The following is a 23,859-nucleotide window of genomic DNA, read 5'->3' as shown; positions in this document are numbered from 1 at the left end:
TATTGTCGGCGACGTCATTAATTTTGACGCACTGTGATGTTCCTTTGATTGCGGCGATTTGCAAATGTTTCTAAAAACTGCATTTTCTTCATAATGTTTCGTGAAAGTATGGGAGAAAAAGAATCTAACATGGGCCTGTCAGGTAGACAGGGATATCTAAACCCTCGTGAAAGATATTAGCCGCCAACCCTCGGCAAGCCTCGGGTTGACCAGCCAAAATCTTTCACTCGGGTTGAGATATCCCTGTCCACTTGACAGACCCATGTAACATTCTATTATTCTCCCATTTTTCACAGGGATATCCCGTGGTTGCTAGGGAAAATATATCTCTATCTTACAAAGGGGGTGTAAGACAGCTCACACGCGCTAGACAATAACGTGACGTCATCAATACATGCGGCGTAACTGCGGCGCGCAATGTACAGTGTAGATGACTTATCAATTTCGACGCATAACGACGGCCTGCGATAGTGGCGCGATGAAAAAGCTGGAAACCAAATGGAATTTCATCATTTTTTTTTACTAAGTATGGAAGAAAAAGAATCAAACATGGGTTTTGTGAAGTGGACAGGGATATCTCAACACTCGTGAAAGATTTTGGCCGTCAACCCTCGGCAAGCCTCGGGTTGAAATATCCCTGTCTACATCACAAACCCATGTAAGATTCTATATATCCTCTACAGTATCCAACGATATTTTTACCTGTTGTTTAATCCTTTTGACTGTATATAATAACATTTCCTGAAATTGATGCTTTTTATCATCTTTTGTTTCTCTGTAGAAATGGACTCTCCAGTCTTTTCGACAAAGCCTGGGTAATCCACCTCTACTGTATAGGAGCACGTTACTGAAGATACGATACCAATGCTTGCCGTTCCAATACGAATGACGAACTTAGTCGAAACTACACCTTATAAGGCACAAACACATCTTACCATCAAAGCATGTTTGGATGGCTGTGACTAATGTTATCAACTTTATAGTCTCCTTGTCTGTCTTGGGATCCTTTCTGATGCTCTCCATGATGTTTGCATAATTACAGGTAAAACCACCTACCCACTATTTATAGGAGCATGCAGACTCGACTTCCTCTAGGGCAATCTCAGTTATGTCCCGTGTTGCTGTGTTTAGTGAGGTGCATTATAAATCGTTGACAAAATTCGGTGTAAACCAGCTTCTTTCTCCAGTGCGTCTTCATGTCAGCAACACAGGCCATTTGTTTTTGTTTTGTCAACCACGGACACTTCCTTCAATACAAGATGTTCAATAAATTATCTTAATATATCTATTAAACAAGCTAACACCATCGATATCTATCTGCAGTCACCTCAATGGCTTCCCAATCCACTGCTAATATATATTTATTTTCGATGTCCCAATCCCTAAGCCATGATTTTGCTTGTTTCTCTTTTCGTCTAGAGCAGTCCATTGTGAAATGTCAGGGGTGAGTAAGTTAAAGTAAGTGGTTTTTGTAATGAGAAAAATGTGCTTAGTGTCCGAGTCAAAGAATATTATGTTAAAAAGCCTACTTGTCAACCATTGCAGAATATAATTTAGTAGAATGGCGAAACATAGGGAAAACAGAATGGCGAAACATAGGGAAAACAAGTCTGTCATTAAATTTTGATTTCGAAGGGATTAGATTATCTATAGTGGATTAAAAAACAATTACTATAGAAAGTAATTTAAATGAACTAGTTAGATTGAAAATAATTCTGTTCGGTTGATTGTATCCATGGTAAACATAATGTGTATTTCCTCTTGAAAAAAACTAATAGTAAAATATCTTAGTGACTAGTTCATATTTACTAAAATACTTTGCTGAACTGATTTTCTCCTTTGTGTATATTTGCTCTTAATTGAACTATAATACACTATAATTGTATATCTATAGTGACTAGTTCATATTAAATGTATTATTGTATATATAAATGTTAAGTTGATTTGCTGTTGATTAATTTACAGTAAAGTGCAATTTTCTACCTTCAGTTTGTTTGGTTTTGTTTAGTTTTACGTCCTATTAACAGCCAGGGTCATGTAAGGACGTGCCAGGTTTGTTGGTGGAGGAAAGCCGGAGTACCCGGAGAAAAACCACCGGCCAACGGTCAGTACCTGGCAACTGCCCCACATGGGATTCGAACCCGCATTCCCAGAGGTGGAGAGCTTGTGGTAATATGTCGGACATCTTAACCACTCGGCACCGCGGCCCCTCTACCTTCAGTGAATAGGTCAGATACCTATCAGGTAACTATAATACTGTTAAATCTAATTTGTACATATTTTCTTTTTCTTTCATCTAAAGTAAAATCACATGGTCCCAAGTATTGGGACCTCCAAAATTTGGATTGGGGTGACCTTGAATATACATTTTAATGTTGTGAATATTTATACAAGTACTTTAAACACAGTGTGATTAAAATACTACAAATCCTCGTCATCACTCCCTCCGTTTCATAGAAGCCTTTATCAAATGAAGTGAGAATAAGGATCTGTATTTGAATTTAGATATTTGTTCTTTAATGGTTTAAATCAGGTGCTGCCAGATGTTTTGGCTATCGAGGCTCAATTTCATATAGGCCATGGGCTAGGAGGGTCCCACATTGCACCCCCCCCCCCCCCCCCCCAAACCTCCGAACCAATATTTTTCTGAACCCTTATGACCCACTGATCACAAATCCAAATGTTAACATTGCATAAGTTGGGATGAACTTCCGGTTATGACGTCATCAAGATGGCCGCCATCTCGAATTTCACTAAAAATTGAAAAATAGTCATAACATTAACATTTTTCAACCGAAGTAGACAAATGAGGTATCAAAATGACCTCAATAGAACAACAAATACATATCAGGACCAAAAAATCCAATATATGTAGTGATTTCTACGCAGGAAATGAAAAAATAGGATTTAAAGCTCAAAAATGGTGATTTTTCAGCAAATTTTTCATATTTTGTTTGACGCAGCAAAAATGTTTCCCAACAACAATCTATTATTTAAAAAAAAAGTTTTTTGACCACTTATCAATCAGTTTAAACAACAACAACAACAAAAACCAATGTTAACATTGTATAGGTTCCGGTTATGACGTCATCAAGATGGCCACCATCTCGAATTTCACTTAAAATGAAGAATAGTCATAACACTGATATTTTTCAACTAAAGTAGACAAATGTGGTATCAAAATGACCACAATAGAACGACAAATACATATCAGGACCAAATAATCCAATATGTGTAGTGATTTGTACGGAAAAAATAAAAAAATAAGCTTTTAAGCTCAAAAATGGTGATTTTTCAGCAAATTTTTCATACTTGGCTTGACGCAGCAGAAATGTTTCCCAACAACAAATTATTACTCGTATTCAGTTATTTAAACTCCTATCAATCAGTAAAAACAAAAACAACAATATATAGAAATGCAAAAAAAGAATTATTGTTATACCCTCAATTTTGTAGATTAGCAGCGTCTCAAAAATAACACAACACCTACTGACAAATGTAACCTAAGCTAAGCCTGTGTTTCCGTTAATATCATTAACGGTTCCCAAAGCGTTTGTGTCTTCGAAAATGAGCACATTCAATGTTTATTTCCTATGCATAGCATAAGCAAAATGTCAGATGGTTACTACAATGTCACTAATATGTCTTTCACTGGTTCTCAATGATAACCATTATCATTGTGCGTACTTTCTCGCCTCACTGACCTATCCATTGAAGAGACACGGCATATCTGGTAGCTGGTACATGCAGTCCGAATCAGAATACTCGAGATATCAGTATCCAATTCGTCGAAAGCCAGATCGACGTCTTCGATGTCGATGAGCTCATGTGACACTGCATTACCAGTGTTTTTTCTAGCCTTTTATGACCCATCCACGGCCAGAGTTCATATCAGGAACAACAGGTTCAGGGATGTGGGATCTCTTTCAGATTCTAACATATCGTACGTATATGCTGTTTCAGACTTCTCCGGCATAATGGAAATTACACCAAATGCACATTCTTCCAATGGTGGATTGGTTCTCCTTAGCACATAACTCCATAATTCGTATGAAGAATCTTGTGGACCCTCGTGCAACCATAAATGACACAGGTGATATCATCGAGGTCATTAATGAGGGCATAAATGTTAAATGTTTTTCATTGGTCTGACTTCTCCCACTCCCTTGAAGGTGCTGGTTGTGTAACATCTGGTGTATGCGCAAAGAGACCATTGAAGACTCTCCAGTAGAGACTTCTCTAAAGTGCTTTCCAGACTTGGCAAAGAGTGAAACTTCACTGCAGACCTCATTTATGACCTCAAAGAATCCACCTGTGCCACTTATGGTCACTGAGGTTCACAAGAATGAGGAATTGTGCTTCATACGAATTAAGGAGAACCAACTCAACCCTCCGCAGAATGTTGATCTGGTGTATTTTCCATCATGCCAGGGAAGTCTGGAACATCATATACGATATGTGAATCTAGGTGAAACTACGTTGGAAGGAAGAGCTCCCACATCCCTGAAGCCGATGTTTCTGATCTTAACTCTGACCATGGATAGTTGATAAGTTAGAACCACGATGGTAACCCGGTAATGTAATGTCACATCAGGTCACCGAGGTCGAAGACGACACTCTGGCGAGAAAGCACGCACAAACGAAAATGATTACCATTAAGAAATATGTGACACTGCAGTAAACCATCTTATATTTCCTTGCGTTATACACAGGAAATAAACAATGGATGTGCTCATTCTTAAAGACACAATATGTTTAGAAAAGTGTCATGGTATTTACGGAACTTTAATTTGATACCCCATAGCTATTAGTTAGCGTTTTTCTATAATAATTCAGTTTGAGAGGCTACTAGTCTACAAAATTTCGAATATGAAAATGGATTATTTTGAAGTCCCACTTAGATATTCAGCCAACTTTAAATTCAAATTTGTTAAGATATAAATCGTCAATAGCCAATGTTATATTAAGGAAATTCCAAGACACCAGGAAAATGTAGTGTTAGCGGTTTGGAAAAAATAATCATATGCCGCATCCGGTGATGTTTTCTAAACCAAATGATGGTATAAAAATTTTCTTTTGCATTTCTATATATTTTTGTTGTTGTTGTTTTAACCGATTGATAAGAGGTCAAATAACTGATTGTGAATAATAATTTGTTGTTGGGAAACAATTTTGCTGCGTCAAGCCAAATATGAAAAAATGCTGAAAATTACTGTTTTTGAGCTGAAAATATTATTTTTTTTCATTTCCTGCGTTCAAATCACTACATATATTGGATTATTTGGTCCTGATATGTATTTGTTGTTCTATTGTGGTCATTTTGATGCCTCATTTGTCTACTTCAGTTGAAAAATGTCAATGTTTTGACTATTGTTCATTTTTCAGTGAAATTCGAGATGGTGGCCATCTTGATGACGTCATAACCGGAACTTACACGATGTTAACATTGGTTTTGGTTGTTTTCGTTGCTTACACTGATTGATAAGTGGTCAAAAAACCTATTAGAAATAATAGATTGCTGTTGGGAAACATTTTTGCTGCGTCAAACAAAATATGAAAAATTTGCTGAAAAATCACCATTTTTAGGCTTTAAATCCGATTTTTTAATTTCCTGCGTAGAAATCACTACATATATTGGGTTTTTTTGGTCCTGATATGTATTTGTTGTTCTATTGTGGTCATTTTGATACCTCATTTGTCTACTTCGGTTGAAAAATGTTAATGTTATGACTATTTTTCAATTTTTAGTGAAATTCGAGATGGCGGCCATCTTGATGACGTCATAACCGGAAGTTCATCCCAACTTATGCAATGTTAACATTTGGATTTGTGATCAGTGGGTCATAAGGGTTCAGAAAAATATTGGTTCGGAGGTTTTGGGGGGGGGGTGCATGTGGGACCCTCCTAGCCCATGGCCTAATAAGTGTCCATATAAAAAACGTTTGGTCATATGGTCAAATAATCATAATCCTACCACTAATGGCTTTTTCTGAAAAAAACAACCCACGTATTGGACAGGAAAAGCAAATAAAAATAAATCACATTTTGAAAGGTGCGACCAAATTCTGAATTTCTCTAGGTGGGTAACTATTGTATAAAAACAATTTTGGTGAGTTCATCAGCCTGTAACCTCAGTTTTGATTCTAATCCTTGATTTTTGTTCGAATCTACAAAACCTGTGTAAATGAAGCTGTTGATTTTAGATTTGTGTTTAGACTAAAAACTTACTTTTAGTATGTGTAAGCTGAATATAACAATACAGATTGGACTCAATATAGCTATATGGTTGTAAAAATGATTTGAATTGTTTATAATTTTCAAAACATTTTTGCACTATGACTTTAATTAGTTTCTGGGTTTATCACCTACATGACTGCACCTAATACTGCATCATTATGCCTCTCAATAGGTTAATAGGTTTTAAAAATATTTAGGTTAGTCAGCTTTCTTCATAATAACCAGCCTCTGTATCTGAATGGGTCCTATGGTTCGGTGAATTTAATTGTCTTTTTGCATATTATAACATATTTACACACACTTCATTTATCATTTTTGTATTTGGTAAAAGCTGATCAGATTGATATACTGTTTATGTTTGCTGCCTGTTACTGATATAATAAATACTGTACTCAATCAAATAACCGCCCAGGGTTCTTAAAAAATAGGATGGCGCTTCATGGGACTATATTCACAATTTTACAAAAATATTGCTCAATTAAGCCACAAACCAATTTGAAAAATTCATAATTTGAAGGAACTGTATGATTCTTATAATGTCAGTCTGCGTTTTAATCTAATTTCAGAGGTAGGTGACCTTGAGTCCTCCAAAAAAGAAGTAAAAAGGCATGACTGATTAGTTTGAATACGGTATACATCTGTAGTACTTTTTGGTGTTTAAATTGATGCTTCTTCAAATAAATTTGCTATTTTGACAGCTGTTTTGTATAAGCCGACCCCTGTCATATTGACAATCATGGCGACCACAATACCTTTGGGTTGTCCCCCTTTTTCTGAATCACATTTCTTTGGCTTGATAAGTAGAGCACTACTGCCTCCTACAGCGCCACCTGTGTGAGAAACAATATGGTCGCTATGGTGACACTGTCCAAAGTTTTCACCTTGAGGAACAACAGCCCATCCCATCCCATAATATCCAAATTTATCCCAGTCACATTTTGTTTTGTCCACTGGTTCCCATAGCATCTGTACCGAGTCTTTTTTCAGAAATCCTGGGATATTTGCCTTTTCATCCCCTTGGTTAGACCTCTTGATGACCTTTGAATTCTTTGTTGTGACCTTTGAACTTTGACCACTTTGATCTATGGTATCATGTTGAAAGCTGTATAACATCACATGACCAAACTTGATGAGGTCACGGGTGGAGGAGAGGAATCCTCCACCAGCCCATTTGTAGGACAAATCCACATAAGGAGTGTTGATAAGTCGTCCATTCTTATCCTTCATGTAATGTCTGAAACCAGAGATGGATCCAGATGGAAGACTTGAAAATTATAAAAGTTTCTATATTGCAAAAATAGAACAAATGATTAACTAGGTCACTCTGACCTACTTCTCAAATTTTGCAGCTGTTTTCTGAACTGAAATTCACAAACCCATATATCGAAGGCAGACACAAGTAAATATATCATAATTATAATCATTCTTACTTTAATATATAATTTAAGACTTTAACAATGCAAAACTCAATTATTCACCCTTTGACCTCTGAAATTACTATGAGCCAAGAAAAAAGAGCGTGTTTTGAATAGCATACAATATGAAGTTGGCCCAAAGGTATCTTCTGGCAATATGTTTTGCCGAATATGCATAATTAATAAAAAAAAAAAAAGGCAAAATCTATATGATCGTTAAGTGATTGTTAAAAGATATTTTATCCAAAACCTAATTGATCTCCATGTATTTTCAGAATAAAGTTACAAGCAAACAGAACGTAAAATACAGATGACCTAAAAAGCATAGCAGCTTGATGTCTGTTTGACCCTCGTTCAAATATGCTTCATAAAAGGCAAGGGGGCTGTTGCATGTTTGACCAGCCACCTTCGTCTTTATAAAATGTTATATAGTTAGCTTATTGATGGTTAAGGCTTGCTGCTGGAGAATAAGTTGTGTTTACTAAACTCACCGTCCCCTATTGTAGATGAGTGGGGTGTTCTCATCCAGGAAGGTACTCTCCATTCCCATCTGTACAAAGTACTCCTTCATTAGTTTGTCAAAAGGTGTCTTGGCAACCGCCTCAATCACTGCACTCAACAATGTGAAGCCGTGACTTGTATAGAGATACTTGGTTCCTTAAATAGAAAACAAAATCTTAAACAGAACAAAAACTTCCAAGATTGGAAATGACATATTGCTATTTTTGTTATGTGCCTTATCAATCATATATTTACATCTATTTATCAATCATTAATTAATATAATTCTGGTCAATACTAATTGCAATATACATCTCAGGTATGGAAAACTTATCTTAAGCTTGATTGATTGAGCATCAGACTTATAATCCAAAGGTTCCAAGTTTGATCACTGAAAGAGGCAGTGCATATTCTGTTTCTATCAAATCATGTGATCTGTTACATTGACACCAACAAGTACCTTTTTAACATTATATGATAAATCATGAATTTTGAAGGCATGTTTTTAACTTATTCACCCCTGAAAATTTATAATGAACTATTCCAGTGTTTGAACTAGAAGAGTTTAAATACATATCCAGGGGTAACTGAGTTAATTCTACAAGTAAGGTTAACACACCTGGTTCATGTACTAGAGGATCATCCTTGAACAAGTTCATGCTCTCAGTGACACTGTCGTAATGATCAGATATGAAGTATTCCTGCTTGGTTAACTCTGGTTGTCTGGCAGTCACAGACTCTGTATTGGATTTCTTTTTTTCAGTCTCCTTATTGGTTTTCTTATCAGAGCTGTTTGTCTTTGTAGGCTAGAACAAAATAATTTTTCATACACTTTTACATCAATCAGGGCCCAGTTTCATGAACATTCCCTTAACTTTAAGGAATTCCTTAACTAAAAATTCTCCATAGGAAACGCATTACATATTTTAAGGAAGGCTCCTTAATTTCAGATTTTTCCTTAACTTCTGTAACACTTTCCTATGGAAAATTTTAAGTTAAGGAATTCCTTAAAGTTGAGAAACTGACCCCTGATCTATAGAGTTACTTCCCCTCATATCCCTCAGAGTATATGTATGCTTTTATTGAACTCATTCACTCTAAAAATTCATAATGAACTATTCTAGCCTTTGAAGTAGAAGAATTCAAAGCTGTCTGCAGGGGTGAATTAAGTTAAAGTCAGTTTCATAATGTTAGGTTCTTATTCATTGGAAAAGTTGTTTGTTTCAGAGAAAATTTTAAGACTCATATATTTATGAATATTCAATTAAAATATCTGCTGTTTATGTCTTTTTCTCTTTATAGATACCTTTAGTTAATATATTGACCGATTGCTAAGCAGTATATCTAACCATACCCCAAATTTGCACACGAATATGGATCCATTCCATGTCAGATCAAATGTCTGAACATACACAATGCAAAATGTAACATTGACAGCTAGCAGTAAAAAAGTGACTTGACAGATAGTTATAACTTGCTATAATCATCAATTTGTTAAAGAATTTTAATGATGCTGTTCAATAAATACCCTATTAAATACGTAACAATGTTTGTGGGCTGGCTTTACTTGACTGGCTGCGCACAACTGATGCACGTTAATCGTGTTCAATATCCTTAAGTATCATTATTGGAAATGGCATGTCTTGTTTAACATGCAATGTTTCACATATTTTGATGGCCACCTATCCCTCTGTTTTGTCTATTGAATTCTTTCACTGGATTATCTCCCCTAGTTTCAATCTAAGTACAAGGACCAAATTGATGTTTTTAGTTAGAATTTCTCAGATGAATCCTTATATTAACAGAAATTCTACTTTTATAAAGAATGTTTAACAAAAGCTTACCTTTGTATCCTCTTGTGACGCGATACTGGTGTGGTAGTGTCGGATTCCTCCCAGATGGGAGACAAGATGGCGCGTTGTTATGGTTACCTGTAAAAACATTTAAGTTTAAAGATTTAGGTCTGTAAGACTTATTGATTGATTGTAATCACCTTGGTTACAGCTTCTCTTCTTCTGTAAGGAAGCCACCAGCTACAACATGTATGAAACTGACTATGCTACAACATTCAAATTACACAAAAATACATAATAAGTCAAATTTCAGCGAATATAAATCTAGTTACTATGTCTTGTTGTCAACAAAAAGGATAATTTACTGACAAATGAAATACATTTGTTTGTCATTTAGGAAACAAAGTGGTACACTTCAAGAAACGAATTACTTGTACTGGTTTTTGGCTCAATATCATTTAGATATCATATCATGAAAATTGTGCTGCACCTAGCTGTTTAAGGTCGATTTTGTGCTAAAATTCGATTAAATTTGATAAAATAAGTCTGATTATAGTAGATCTACGATTTAACCACTACACCACCAGATTATTCTCATAAGGCCTCTAAGGCAGGGTGTACATGTATCATTTTAATTGCTCGAGATGATATAAATATTAATCTTGTCTATAGATTTTCCTTCACCAACCCATTAAGCTATACAATTGTTTCTCTCATACCTATGTGTGTAATAATGCACTCAGGCTAAGGCTGTAGTACATTACCTAGTAATCTGGTATGCAATACAGCATCATGATGTCATAGTGTCAACAAAATTACAATTTTTGCGATGAATCTTAACGATATATATTCATAAATTATGCTGTTTTTACTATAAAGAATGCAAACAAGTGATTTGCTTAGAAATTATCACGCAATTTCCATGCATGGATACTTGATTTGCAGTTGCAGCTTTCTTCTGACTTATTTCTCAAAATGGTGGACTATTATATTTGTAAAATTGTGATCAAACATCGAGGAATGAGAGAATAATACTCTATCATGTGTGGATATGTAGGCTACCATCTTGATCACAAAATGTTTTAAAACTCTCATAAGTATTTGGTTTTATAAGTCCAGTTTTGTAAGTCCAGTTTTCACATTTTGTAACCCTCATGTAGAAAAACCCTAACTGTTATATCCACTTATGAAAGAGTTTTATAAAGTACACTAATCCATCACTAGATAATATATAATGTACATGTATATGGTTTCTACACCTACTACACAGAATCAGTTATGTGCTATGACAGGGTTCTTACCAATATTTCAGGAGTTAGGGCATCTGAAAATGAGGATTCATTGCTCCAACTTGTTATACACAATAATCATATAATTATATAGGATCCTAAATTTTTATCAAAAAACTACAAAAACCTATTAAGGAGAATCTCACGTAAAAATGTATTGCAAAAAAACAGTGGGGAATGCCATTTTACCCCGCTGTTCTCGAAATCCTGACATCAAGTTGTTTTTTCTGGCCTCATTTTATTGTTACTGTCTTGACATCACAATAAATAATTACTAAAAACTTTCAATTTATAGAGATCCTGTGTAATTTTGCACAAATAATGAAATTGTTGATTCGATTAACCAGAGAGTCACAGGGCAAAGAGTCCGAGAAGCACATGCAGCCTTTTACTGATCGAGGCTTTGACATTAAAGAGAGGATGAAGTTCTGAAAACATTAGCCAAAAGAAAGAACAATGCTGTTGTTTGTTGATTACCTTCTTTCCATCAACTTTTTTCTCCGGAAAGTTCGGTACATAATGTTGGACTGGTTTGTCTAAATCCAGTGTGCCAGCCTCTAGTTGCTTAGCAACTGCTACCATTGAGATAGATTTACTGATGCTGGCTATTCTCAGGACGGTATCGGCGGAGCAAGGGACACGATTTTCAACGTCAGCATAACCAAGGCCTGAAATAATGAATAACAATTTCTCATCTGAAGATTTTTAACTCATTCACACCTTAAATTCCTTAATGAACTGTTCCAGTCCTTGATTTAGGAGAGTCTAAATTTGTCTTTGGGGTGAATGAGTTGAACCTCATTATCTCAAACTCATAGAACCCAAAAAACACCATTATATCTTATTTCAATTTCTTTGTTGTTCATGACCAATTTTTTAATATAAAATTTCAGTAAACTTCATTTAGTTGCTCAGATGTCCCACCATTTACTTTTTGTTAACAACATTTGATTTTTTTATGAGTTCAAATCATCTACCAAAAATACATGTAGCTATTGCCATAACTGAAATGCAATTTATAATTGAATTTATATACAATTGAGAAAAACAAACACTGTATTACATAATCATCAATTCTTTTATATCACCATCAAAACCTCAACGTCATAATTATACCTGTATGAGTGTGAATATATAAAGTGTTCACTTTATTATTAAATGAACTACAATTGAATTATTAGATTGTTAGTCACACACCTCAATTTTTGTTAAACTGTCGTAAAAAAATGATCAAAGCACCTCTTTCACCAACAATGGAAATTTGCCCACAAACTTATTTTTTTTAAAACTAAATGTTACATGTAGCATCATTGATGCCATCCTCGATACTCCAGGGGTTCCAATCACTTATGATCTCTACACCCCTGGATTATCATGGTAGAACTAGAGGCAACAGAACAGAACAGGTAATTTAGTCCTTTGAAGTACATCAAAAGAGCCTTATAAAGGTACACTGAAGGGCTTTGATGGTAGGCGCTTTCTCTTTAATTTTCAAAGGAAATCTTTGCTGGCCTGTGATTGGTCAAATGTTTTCTGCTGAGCTGCCTTCAGTTTTACTAAGAGATATTCCAGAAGTGTAGATCGTAAGTGATCTGAACCCCTGAGGTATCGAGGATGCATTGATGCAAACTCTTGAAATATGTTAAACAAATTCAAAAGGTCAAATCAATATCAAAGCATATCAAGCTTTACAAATAAGTAAAGGGGTTTGCATTAATGCGACTACAAGAGGTTCTTTTCAGAATTTTTTTTTACTTATTAACCCCTGAAAAATCATAATGAACTGTTCTAGTCTTTGAATCAGAAGAATTTAATTGTGTGCCCAGGGATGAGATGATAATACAAACCTTCACTCCAGATTTCTTTCCCATCGACACTGACAGAGATGGCGAGGCCAGGGCTTCCAGTTTCATCCTAAACACAAGAAACAATCAATGTTCTACAATGTCATGTTTGTTGATTGTTATAAAAACAGGTCACCTTACTCAAATAACTCAAACTAGAAATGTCTGCAATTTATAATTATATATGTATATTTATTTATCAAATCTGAAAGGAACAAAACAACAATAGGATGGTGCAAGCAATTAACACTATATAATGCCCGGTCCTCTTTTCATGGATTATACTCTTAATTGTTAATGAGTTATTGTGCTTCTATTAGTCCTGTGATAATGAAACGAAGGGAAGTAACATCGAATGCAGCCTGCGCTTGGATGGGTGACCACTGTATGTTGGTTCTAGTCCCAGCACCAGCACAAATAATATAGAGCATTTTTCGGACATCATGCATGTAAGTATACATATCAATATTAACCGTTACCTTGATTCTTGTAGCCAAATCTCTTGATTTATTGATGGCTTCTTGAAGTGTCAAGGACTTTCCCTTGCTTTGCTCTCCGACATCGTGACACTGCTCATCACAACTGTAAATTTCTGTTTTCATCTTGTACCATCCAATATATAAACAAACTACACTGCCTAGGCCTACTGCGAATATCCATTGTCTTGTTTTATTTTCGAGTTCAACACGCCGGAGCTATTTTGTTGATAAAATCTTCTTGGAACACAATTCAATGGAGTTATTATATGATTTTCTAGCGGCTGTGCATACGTTCTTGAAATTGAACTATGACCTGTGTATTGTACTCGGAAAACGAAAGTAGAACATTTCCTATGTTTTTGGTGGAATATTTGTTAAAACATTGATGCATCTTTGATAGTTCAGTATTTTATAACTGGGTGGCAACAATCTTTGCCATAAAACCGCCACGGATTGTCTTCTTGCTTGAAAAGTTGGGCGACAGATATTCGTTGCAAACATCTTCGTGATAGAATATTTTTTTGTTTACACAAGGGCGATAACTCTAGTATGTACTTACACATTAACTCGAACTTTCAGAGTCATGAATCCTTATCTGTTATTTTCGTTTTCTTTTAAATCAAATCTCGTCAAAATGATTTTCAGCTGGAGCTCGAAATAAATAATTAAAAAAGTCTTAAAATATATCCAAGCGTTCCTACGACGTCGATTTCCGGACAAAATGGCTGACATGACGGATGTAAACATCAGACACCTGCCTGAAAATATTCTCCTGGAAATACTGTCCTACCTCTCTGTCAAGGATTTGTGTCGGGCAGGAAGGTAACTATGTACCTAATTCAGACTACTGATAAACTGATGACGTCTGTCGCTGTTTGATTTTCTCATTTTCTGGCTATTTTTTTTTCATATAGAAACTATACATTTTATATGTACTTCTGGCTATTTTTTCATATAGAAAACTATACATGGCCATGTGATCTGTACTGGACTCTGGAGCCAGTACATTGTAGCCTACATTGTAATATGAATTTAAGTCAAAGCCTCAGAAGAGCGCAGCTACATGTAAAAGATTATAACATCATAACTTTATATTGTCTAAATTTTTCTACGAGATTAACAATAAAATGTTTAACTGACATGCACTTACCACAGGAGTTTGACGTTCTTTCAATATATATAGTATAGTATACATATATAAAAATACGTACCCTTAGTGTTTTTATGTAGATTAGGGGGTATTTTTTATATATGTATACTTTACTATATATATATTGACAGAACGTCAAACTCCTGTGGTTCGATCATCGGTGACCAGGTAGCTCAGTCGGTAGAGCACTCAGCTAGTGTTCGGAGGGTCCCGGGTTCGAATCCCGGTCTGGCCGCTACATTTTCTCCTCTCCTGTTACAAAATTGGCGCCCAACTAAATAACCCACGGTGGTGGTGTTTGGAAGGGTCTCGTGTGTCTTTGAGGGACAGTATATATTGGACCAGTACATTAATTGCGTTGTTCTTGTATATGTGCAAATTATAATTATCCCCTGCCCAACGAAGTTGGCGAGGGATATACAAATGGGTTCCGTCCGTCCGTCCATTTTAATGGTTTCCGGAGCATAATTCTAAAACCAGCAGAGATATTTCCACGAAACTTCATACACACATTGATCTTATGGTCTAGTAGTGCCTTTTGCTATTTTTAGGTTTTCATTTTTTACATTTTTTCCGTATCCATGGAAACATTGCTGAAAATATCATATTTTTGTACCAGGTTCGTTTCCGCAGCATAACTGGAAAACCGGTTGAGATATATGCACGGAACTCCATAGGCACATTAGTCTTATGGTCTAGTAGTGCCTTTTGTTATTTTAATGTTTTCACTTTTTGTACTTTTTTCTGTAACCATGGAAACATTGCTGAAAATGGCAGATTTTTGTGTAAGAATCGTTTCCGGAGCACAACTCTAAAACCAGCAGAGATATTTCCATGAAACTTCATAGATACATTCTATGTAGGACTTCTAATTTTGTATTATGCTTTACTTTTTATTTAATATGCATGCAGTAAAACTCAGATATATCAAACTCAATTACTATGAACATTCACTTAATTCCTATGTAACTCGTCGCTGTTTAAAACAAATAAAAAATCGCACTGTTAGCTGCTGAACTTTGTTAAAGCTAAGATTAATTCTGGTATTTTTCAAAGAAGCAAATGTTTTCAAAGTTGGTTTCACTTTGTTAAAAAAACCCATAAATATGTTTTGTATATATTCTTCAATTGCAGTTGGGTTTTAAAATACTTTCCCTATACTCTTACAAGCATATAAAATTAATGCATTAATTGATTTAGCTCTCCATTGGCGGGGGATCTGAATGACTATGTCCTTGTTATACTTACAGTAATTTTAAAACATATACTGATAACAAATTTAGTCTAGTTCAGAAATTTCAAATCTCGTCGTGCTGATAACGAGAATTAAAACATGGCTGCCTACATGGAAAGTAGACGCGAGACTTTTCCCGCACGACACAATTTCAAAGTCCAAGGGGTATTGGAATGTAGTGGAATCTATATGCTCACATGCGTGTTATGGTTAGTAGAGCTTCGCTCTACGCAGCCTTCGGCCGTGCGGGAGCTGCGCTCTTGATATGAATTTAAGGCAAAGCCTCATAAGAGCGCAGTTTCTTGTAAAAAATTTTATAGTTAGGATTGTAACCTCAGAACGAGATTAAAACTGTTTAAACTTGTAGTCCGTGAGTCCGATCATTGCTTTTTATTAAACGCTATTCTTTAATACTATTGATTCAGACATCGCAAGCATGGAGCCGCATCAATGCCTCTCAACAAGTCCCCTGACTTTCAATGAGGCTGAATACCTGCGAAATACCTGGGAAATGATGGATGTTTTTATTTGTGTCTAGCAATTTATTGACAGTCGTCATATACAGTCCAGAAAGAAATATTCAACTGGAATTGTTCAATTTCCTTTCGATCTTGTTTCTCTCTAAGGCTGAAAACTTGCAAACATGCCATGTATCAAAAAAAGCGCGTTTATATATGCTGTCATCCTGTGGCACCAAGCTTCCTGATGTCACGGGTAAGGATGCGCTTGAGAACACACAAACAGTACATCATTTACATTTTGACCAGTATATTTATTGTGTTGTTCTTGTCTTTGTGTAGTTATCTAAAACTACTTACAGTAATTTCAAAGTATATTCTGATGACACATTTTAACTTTGGAGAAAATTTCAAATCTTGTCGTGCTGATAACAAGAATTAAAACATGGCTGCCTGCATAGAGGCGCGAGACTTTTCCCGCGGGACACAATTTCAAAGTCCAAGGGGTACTGGAATGTATTGGAATCTATATGCTCACACACGTGTTATGGTTAGTAGAGCTTCACTCTACGCGGCCGTTGGCCGCGCAGAGAGCTGCGCTCTTATAAACTGATTTCATTGTAGTACTGTTGTAATTTTAACCCAAATACGTAGTTATCATAATATAATTAAAGATGCTGCACCGCTGGGTGTGTTTGGAAGGCCGGTCTCATATATATACATAATGTAGTGGCAAGACAGTGATTCAAACCCAGGACCTCCGAACACTAGCCAGATGCTCTACATGAGCTACAATTGGTCACCGATGATATACCCAGTCCAATCCTGCTATATGTGTATGCAAATGTATATATCTATATTGTAACATTACATCAGCAATTTACGTGCATTAATTATATGACTAAATGAGATCCTCCTTTACATCACCAATTAATTGTTTCATGAGTCCTAACATGCTATCACGTAAGTACATTCAGTATATTTTACACTGACGTGTTATGTGTAACAGGAAAGGAGAAAATGTAGGGGTCAGACCAGGAATCGAACCCTGAACCTCCGAATGAAGCTGGAATATGGCTATATCACTAGCTGTCTACATTTATAACTAAAACTTTGTGATATGGATAAAACTCACATATTACATTAATTTGCAGTCACCTATAAATCCTTGTCTTTGACCGGCTCAGACTGTTATAGGGATGTGAAACAAACACATTACTGACTTTAATCTGATTCTTTCAGAGTGTGTCGGGCATGGCGCCGTGTGGTGAGAGATAACACATTGTGGCGACATGTGGATCTGCTTCCTTACCGACTCAATCTACAGAAGATGTGGAAGGTGATCCGGGCTCACTTCTCCGAATGTCTCCTCACAATGAAGGTCCGCGGATTTGTGGAATCAGGTACATGTACTTATTTTGCTTTAAATACAAAGAAAACCTGGAATCCTTGCTGAAGAGAGAAACAACCCGATTTATAATATTATTAGTGTACATGTAGTGCACATTCTTTAGAACCTCCGCTGAATGATCTACGAACTGAGCTCCTTGTTCACCATGCTGGATGCACCAGGGGTTATTATCACCGTCGTTATATCCACCTCTTTCCTAGTTAATGATAGTGACCCCTGGAGCATCGAGGACTGGAAAACTCTGGTTTCTTATATCTTTCCACTATAAATTGAAAATCTGAAAAATGCGATCATCATTGTGATTTATTGATGTACCCTAGGACATGATATAAATCAGTAAACTAAAAGATATTTTTCTGTTGATAAGGTGGACCTAAACAGAAGAAGCCATCTTTGTCTGATGCCATGTTACGAGATCTCGGAGAAAGATGTCCCAACATCCGCGACCTTCACCTCCATATGTGTAACACCGATAACATCTCCGCCAGCAACCTACCCAGCTCTCTTACTCGATTGGTCCTTCATGGTTGCTCCTGGCAACCAAGATGGCTGAAGGGAAATGAACAAACTCTCAAAAATGTTGTGGATCTGGATCTTTCCTGTTGTTGCAGAGTGGATAGTTATGACATGCAAGACATCGGAAGCTGGACAAATCTGAAGTCACTGAAGTTAAATGGACTTTACAGACTGAACGAGAAAGGAATACAACATGTAGCAATGAACCTACCTCACCTTGAACGACTGGAGCTGAGCTATACGCAATGTACCGAACTAGCAGTTCATCACATATCACGACATTTGAAAAATCTCCGTCATCTAAACATGTCTAACTGTAGCTTACTCAACGACTCCGCTGTGGAGACGCTTTCCTCCGGCCTTGACAAGCTGGAGTACCTGGATCTTAAATCCAACAGTAGACTCACTCTTTCAGGTTTATCAACCCTCAAGGCCTGTAAAAAGCTGAGTGTGCTGGTGTTTGACTTCAAAGACGAAGCAGAGAAAAAACATTTACAATCTGAATTGTTGAACTGTACTATTGTCAATGGTGATGTGTGAAATAAATTTTTGTTTTTGTAATATATGAGAGAGGGAGTTAATGAAATTTAGCTCTTATATTCAGGGAGGTGTTATTATAGAAGTTTAGCTTTTAGATTCATTGGTATTTTCTTTATAAAATATTTTTTATTTGATAAGTGTTTATGTATTGTGTTATGTCTATTTAAGATTAGGATTTAGATAGATAAATAGATAATGATTTGAAATCAGTTTTAAAGTGAAATATATATTGTATGATATCAAGGATGTAATGAATCATTAACCTATATCGTGTTACATGAGCATATGTACATAGTGAAGAATTATTTAGTGTATCCATTAACCAATTTCTTAGGGTGACTTATTTTAGCATGTTTGACATTTGTTTAATTTTAGTTATTTGTAGAGTATGCACTTAAAATACCGGTATATACACTGCCCTCCAAAAGTTCTATTACATGTGCAGTTTGACAAATATACCTAAAGTACAGAAATATGCAAACATTTTCAAAACAGACATCCGTATATATTATTTATTTATCTTCTCTAAGTCATTGATTGTTTTTTTGAGAGTTTTCTCCCCAATAAATTGCCATCAAATTTTAACATATGTAAGTTATATTGTAACAGAACTTTTGGAGGACTATTATGTTCATACATGGAGAAATTAAGATGAATTCAACACAAATATTTATTGAATAAATACATTTGAAGGTATTTTAATGACTTCCTGACATGAATATTTCGCTCGTATAATCATTTGTGAATATAGTGGGGAAAAACACCTTCAATACTTATTCGCAATGCAGTAATTCCTAAGTGTGTATTTTGCATGTCAAGGTTAAAAAAGTCTTAGTTAAGTATGCTTCTGTAAATTAACATTTAGTCAAACAAATGTTGGTAGTACCTGCTTTACACTATTAGAATATGACTTGGATCTATAATCAAGTCACATGATTGGATCTATAATCAAGTCACATGATTGGATCTATAATCAAGTCACATGATTGGATCTATAATCAATTAAGTCACATGATTGGATCTATAATCAAGTCACATGATTTAGTATGAAACTGGAATACACAAGTTTTAAAAAATGTATGATGCTGATTGATACAGAGTTCAGGAAGACTAATTTTGCAAAAGTTGTAATTTCTATCAAAATTATTTCTAAGAAAGTACATTTATAATTTTATAAATATTTACCCAATTTAAGATAACTCTCCAGTATCTATTATTCATTAGGAAATAAATGTGTTAATGGCAGCAGTATTGTTTTAATTGTGATTTAATTTTGTTTGATTGTGGAGAAATATAGACTGGGTTAGTCTTTTATAATTAATTTGAAGAGTTTAGGTCATGAACACTTGTATACAAATGCCATTCATTCTTTCTCTGTTAGCAGGATTTCCTCTAATTGAACAACATTTACATATGTAATTTAAGAGAAACAATTCAGTCAGATGCAATCTGAAACATCATTAAATCATCCTTTTAAACACTTGGAGGGGTGGGTTTTAGCCAAGAAATTCCCTCCATTTGATGAGATCAATCACATCCAAGATAGATATATGTATTACTTATTATATGTATGGGATGCAGAAGTAATTCCAACGTCTACTTTCATTATCTCTTATTACTGTTCATATCTTATTATGTAATTATGTTCGTTTTGTGTGTCTTAGTAAAGGGGTAGATCGCCTCGAAAAGACCAACAAATTATTTTTGTCCACACGGTTAGAAGTACTTCTTTGTCCCATATTTATCATTGGAAGTAATTGGTATCCTACAGAATTACGTTTGATGGGATCCCGTGTCATCTGGAAAATCCTGTTGATATTACTTCTTTGACCCTTATTATTATATTATATATTTATTTATTATTATTAATAATGATTGTATATATACACACAGAGATATAGGCGTTCTCAGATGTATTTTTATATCACAATATCCCTCCTGAATTTATATCTGAAAGAGTTCTGTAATATCTGCTGGATTGAGGGAAATGTCTTCTGTGTAATTTGTACACTATAGCAATTTTACACCAGTCGTTTGGTGGATTATTCTAAAGTTAGTACATATGTACTTGTCATCTGTTATTAATTGTTATCCTTTTTTCTCCTACTTATAAACGATCAAGACATTTTTATCAACAATTACGAGAATTGAAGTCAAGAGAATATTTCTTTTTTTAACATTTAATCAATTACCTTGACCTTCATGGGATTACCACTAAAAATAAATCTGATTCATTTAATAGAATAGTTATACTCTAGATCACTTAGCTCTATTAGGCATGTGTTTTGGGCTTGTTTAGGTTCAGTTTTCCTGAATCAATCTTAGATTTCTATTACATTAATTTTGTACTTATTTTTGTACTTTTTAGAGATCTTCTCCATTTTGACATTGTGAGCTTAGCATTTCATTTTAATATTGGTTTGGTGCAGTTGATGGCTTTAAAAGTAAAAACCATAATAGATAAATTGATGTTCGACTGTACTAGTGAATATGTACATGAATCACCCACAGCTGGTCTACAAAAAGCAATGCACTTGGGTCATTGTAGCCATAACCCTTAGTGCTATTTGTAAAGATGTCTTAACATATTGGCGAGAAGTCCATTTATGACTGCATCAACCCTTGACCAAAAATAAAAGGCAATATTTAGTCAGATAGAACTACTTTTAATTAGTCTTTTGCCACAAATTATTCTTAGATGTTCCCTATGATGTTTCAAAGTGGTTTTTTAACAGAAAAGCTCAAGATGAAATTTATTGTGTTTATGATTCCCATTTTAGTGGATAGATATCCTATATAAATATAGTTTGTTATCTCTAATAAAGATTTATAAAATTTCTCCATATTTATTGTTCAATCTTTTATCATCAAATATCTACATATTGTCCACTTTCTTATTAAAAGGATTAATATCATCATTAGACCATCCATCCACAGGTGTTTGGCTCTATAGATACTTTTCTTTATATGTAATATTGTATTACATTTAAACAGAGCAAAATATTTATAGAGTCAAACGCCTGTGATCCATAAGCATTATCAGGTTCTCTCTTCTTTATATATATATATTAATTACAAAGTATACATATATGATCATACATCAAACTCGTTAAATAATTTCATATGCCACTTGCCTTCATATTACATAATCACAAGCGTAAGATTCTATTTATCACATAACTTAAGTGAAACTTTTAATTTGTCTCTACACAAAACAGTAGAAATTCAGCTCGGATATGACGTTTCTGTCTACTGAGACAATCCTGCCCGGTCATATATAGATTGTGACGTCAAATCTACATGTGACGTCATAATAGTGTAATTAAACATGTGCCTTACAATATTTATGATATGGCTGGACGGGCCAGTTTACAGTATGTGATAAATATTGTTCTATCGTTAGAATGATCTATATCAATCGACTGATATAAAGTGGACATTACAGATCGCCCCACAAATTATTAGATATACCAATACTCATTGTTCAATTACATTTGTATTTTTATCAGTAACGTTCATACAAATCCTCCGGATTCATTTGAAATATTTACGTCCAGAAAAAAACTTATCAATAGTCCAACATTAATCAGAAAAGATTACCAATCATTATAAGGAAGAGACATTATTTATTGTCCTATCGTATATCACTAAGAGTACCATACCAACCGTCCAGTAATCTCATTTATCAGTAAGGTATTCCTACCAACCGTCCCACCAGTAACCCTACCAACCGTCCAATCATTTATCTAAGTAAGTATATTTAATCCTACCAAACCGTCACAATCATTTATCAGTAAGAATACCTACCAACGTCCAATCATTTATCAGTAAAGTATACCACCAACCGTCAATCATTTATCAGTAAGTATACCACCAACCGTACCAATCATTGATCAGTAAGTATTACCCACACAACCGTCCAATCATTTATCAGTAAGTATACCTACCAACCGTCCAATCATTTATCAGTAAGGATACCTACCAACCGTCCAATCATTTAACCTTGTCCAAATCGTATATCACTAAGAGTACCATTATCGAAGTATACCTACCAATCGACAATCATATATCAGAAAGAGTACCTACCAATCGTCCAATCATTTATCAGTTAGGGTGATTACCAATCGACCAATCATTTATCAGTAAGTATACCTACCATGGCTACCAATCCACCAATCATTTATCAGGAAATCATATTTCAATCGTCCAGAAATATGTTTAGACAGATCGCCCAATCGTTTATATAAGAATATAATATTTTGTCCAATTATGATCCATCCAATGGAGTATTATATCAGTTATCAGAGGTAAACTATATATATTGTATGCATCGTCATATTGTTTATTTGTTGAGGGATGAAACTTTACAATTTATAAACAAAGTCTTTAGTACTTTTATCCATAACATTTATTTACAAATCCGGTGTAAATAAGTATATCAATATTATGCCATATATAAATAAATGCAAATATTATTTTCATGAAATAGAAGAAAGTAGGAAATCTGTAATATAACACAATACTCATCTAAAACTATAGAAATACATATAAAACATTGATAATGTAATGTAAGAGTGATAAACAATTGACTTTTAGCAAAATAATTGCCTTGTAGTACTTAAAATACACAGTATATTTGTAGTTGTAGGTGAGACAATGCCTATAAAAACCGCTGCCTTATAATGCTTACATTATTGCATTTTAGTTCTCATTGGCACCAAAGGCTGAATCGCTATAACAAATACATATTATATACGTGTTAGAAATAGTACATTATGTATAAGATTAAAATAATCTATTTCTGTCCTGAAAGACTAATACTAGATATACTGTACACCAACTTTCACGGGACTGAATCTCGCGTTTTCACAAGAAAAAATATTTTCATGGCGATTTGTTTGTTTGATTAATTAATTAATTAATTGGTTGGCGATTTGATTTCGTGATTTACAAGTAAAACACTAAATTGTAAAATGGTTAAATTATTTTCGCA

At 34.8% G+C, this 23,859-nt stretch overlaps 2 protein-coding genes across 2 annotated transcripts; one reads left to right on the top strand and one right to left on the bottom strand.

Annotated features, from left to right (window-relative positions):
* Nucleotides 1-5,925: 5,925 nt before the first annotated feature.
* Nucleotides 5,926-14,236, bottom strand: LOC138312779 (serine beta-lactamase-like protein LACTB, mitochondrial). The gene is made up of 7 exons (XM_069253538.1): nt 13,558-14,236; nt 13,082-13,148; nt 11,712-11,902; nt 9,997-10,083; nt 8,772-8,958; nt 8,144-8,309; nt 5,926-7,471 (listed from the first exon to the last, which is right to left on the bottom strand). Exons 1-7 carry the CDS (start codon nt 13,678-13,680, stop codon nt 6,895-6,897), a joined length of 1,398 nt encoding a protein of 465 aa, XP_069109639.1. The 5' UTR covers nt 13,681-14,236; the 3' UTR covers nt 5,926-6,894.
* Nucleotides 14,237-14,251: 15 nt separating this feature from the next.
* LOC138312780 (F-box/LRR-repeat protein 12-like) lies at nt 14,252-21,711 on the top strand. Its single transcript, XM_069253539.1, has 3 exons — nt 14,252-14,379; nt 17,642-17,802; nt 18,178-21,711. The coding sequence occupies exons 1-3, from the start codon at nt 14,279-14,281 to the stop codon at nt 18,864-18,866; spliced, it is 951 nt and encodes a 316-aa protein (XP_069109640.1). The 5' UTR covers nt 14,252-14,278; the 3' UTR covers nt 18,867-21,711.
* Nucleotides 21,712-23,859: the final 2,148 nt, after the last annotated feature.

Source organism: Argopecten irradians, unplaced genomic scaffold (assembly GCF_041381155.1).
Source record: "Argopecten irradians isolate NY unplaced genomic scaffold, Ai_NY scaffold_0465, whole genome shotgun sequence".
Classification (NCBI taxonomy): domain Eukaryota; kingdom Metazoa; phylum Mollusca; class Bivalvia; order Pectinida; family Pectinidae; genus Argopecten; species Argopecten irradians.
Note: the sequence above shows the minus strand (reverse complement) of the source record. Positions and strands in the feature narration are given on the sequence as shown.

Coding starts and splice junctions, on each gene's coding strand:
- LOC138312779 (XM_069253538.1), bottom strand. CDS start 13,680: ATGAAAACAGAAATTTACAGTTGTGATGAGCAGTGTCACGATGTCGGA. Junction 13,149..13,557: donor ATTTGGCTACAAGAATCAAG/GTAACGGTTAAT, acceptor TCTTGTGTTTAG/GATGAAACTGGAAGCCCTGG. Junction 10,084..11,711: donor AAAAAGTTGATGGAAAGAAG/GTAATCAACAAA, acceptor ATGTTTTTACAG/GTAACCATAACAACGCGCCA.
- LOC138312780 (XM_069253539.1), top strand. CDS start 14,279: ATGGCTGACATGACGGATGTAAACATCAGACACCTGCCTGAAAATATT. Junction 14,380..17,641: donor GATTTGTGTCGGGCAGGAAG/GTAACTATGTAC, acceptor TGATTCTTTCAG/AGTGTGTCGGGCATGGCGCC. Junction 17,803..18,177: donor CCGCGGATTTGTGGAATCAG/GTACATGTACTT, acceptor TCTGTTGATAAG/GTGGACCTAAACAGAAGAAG.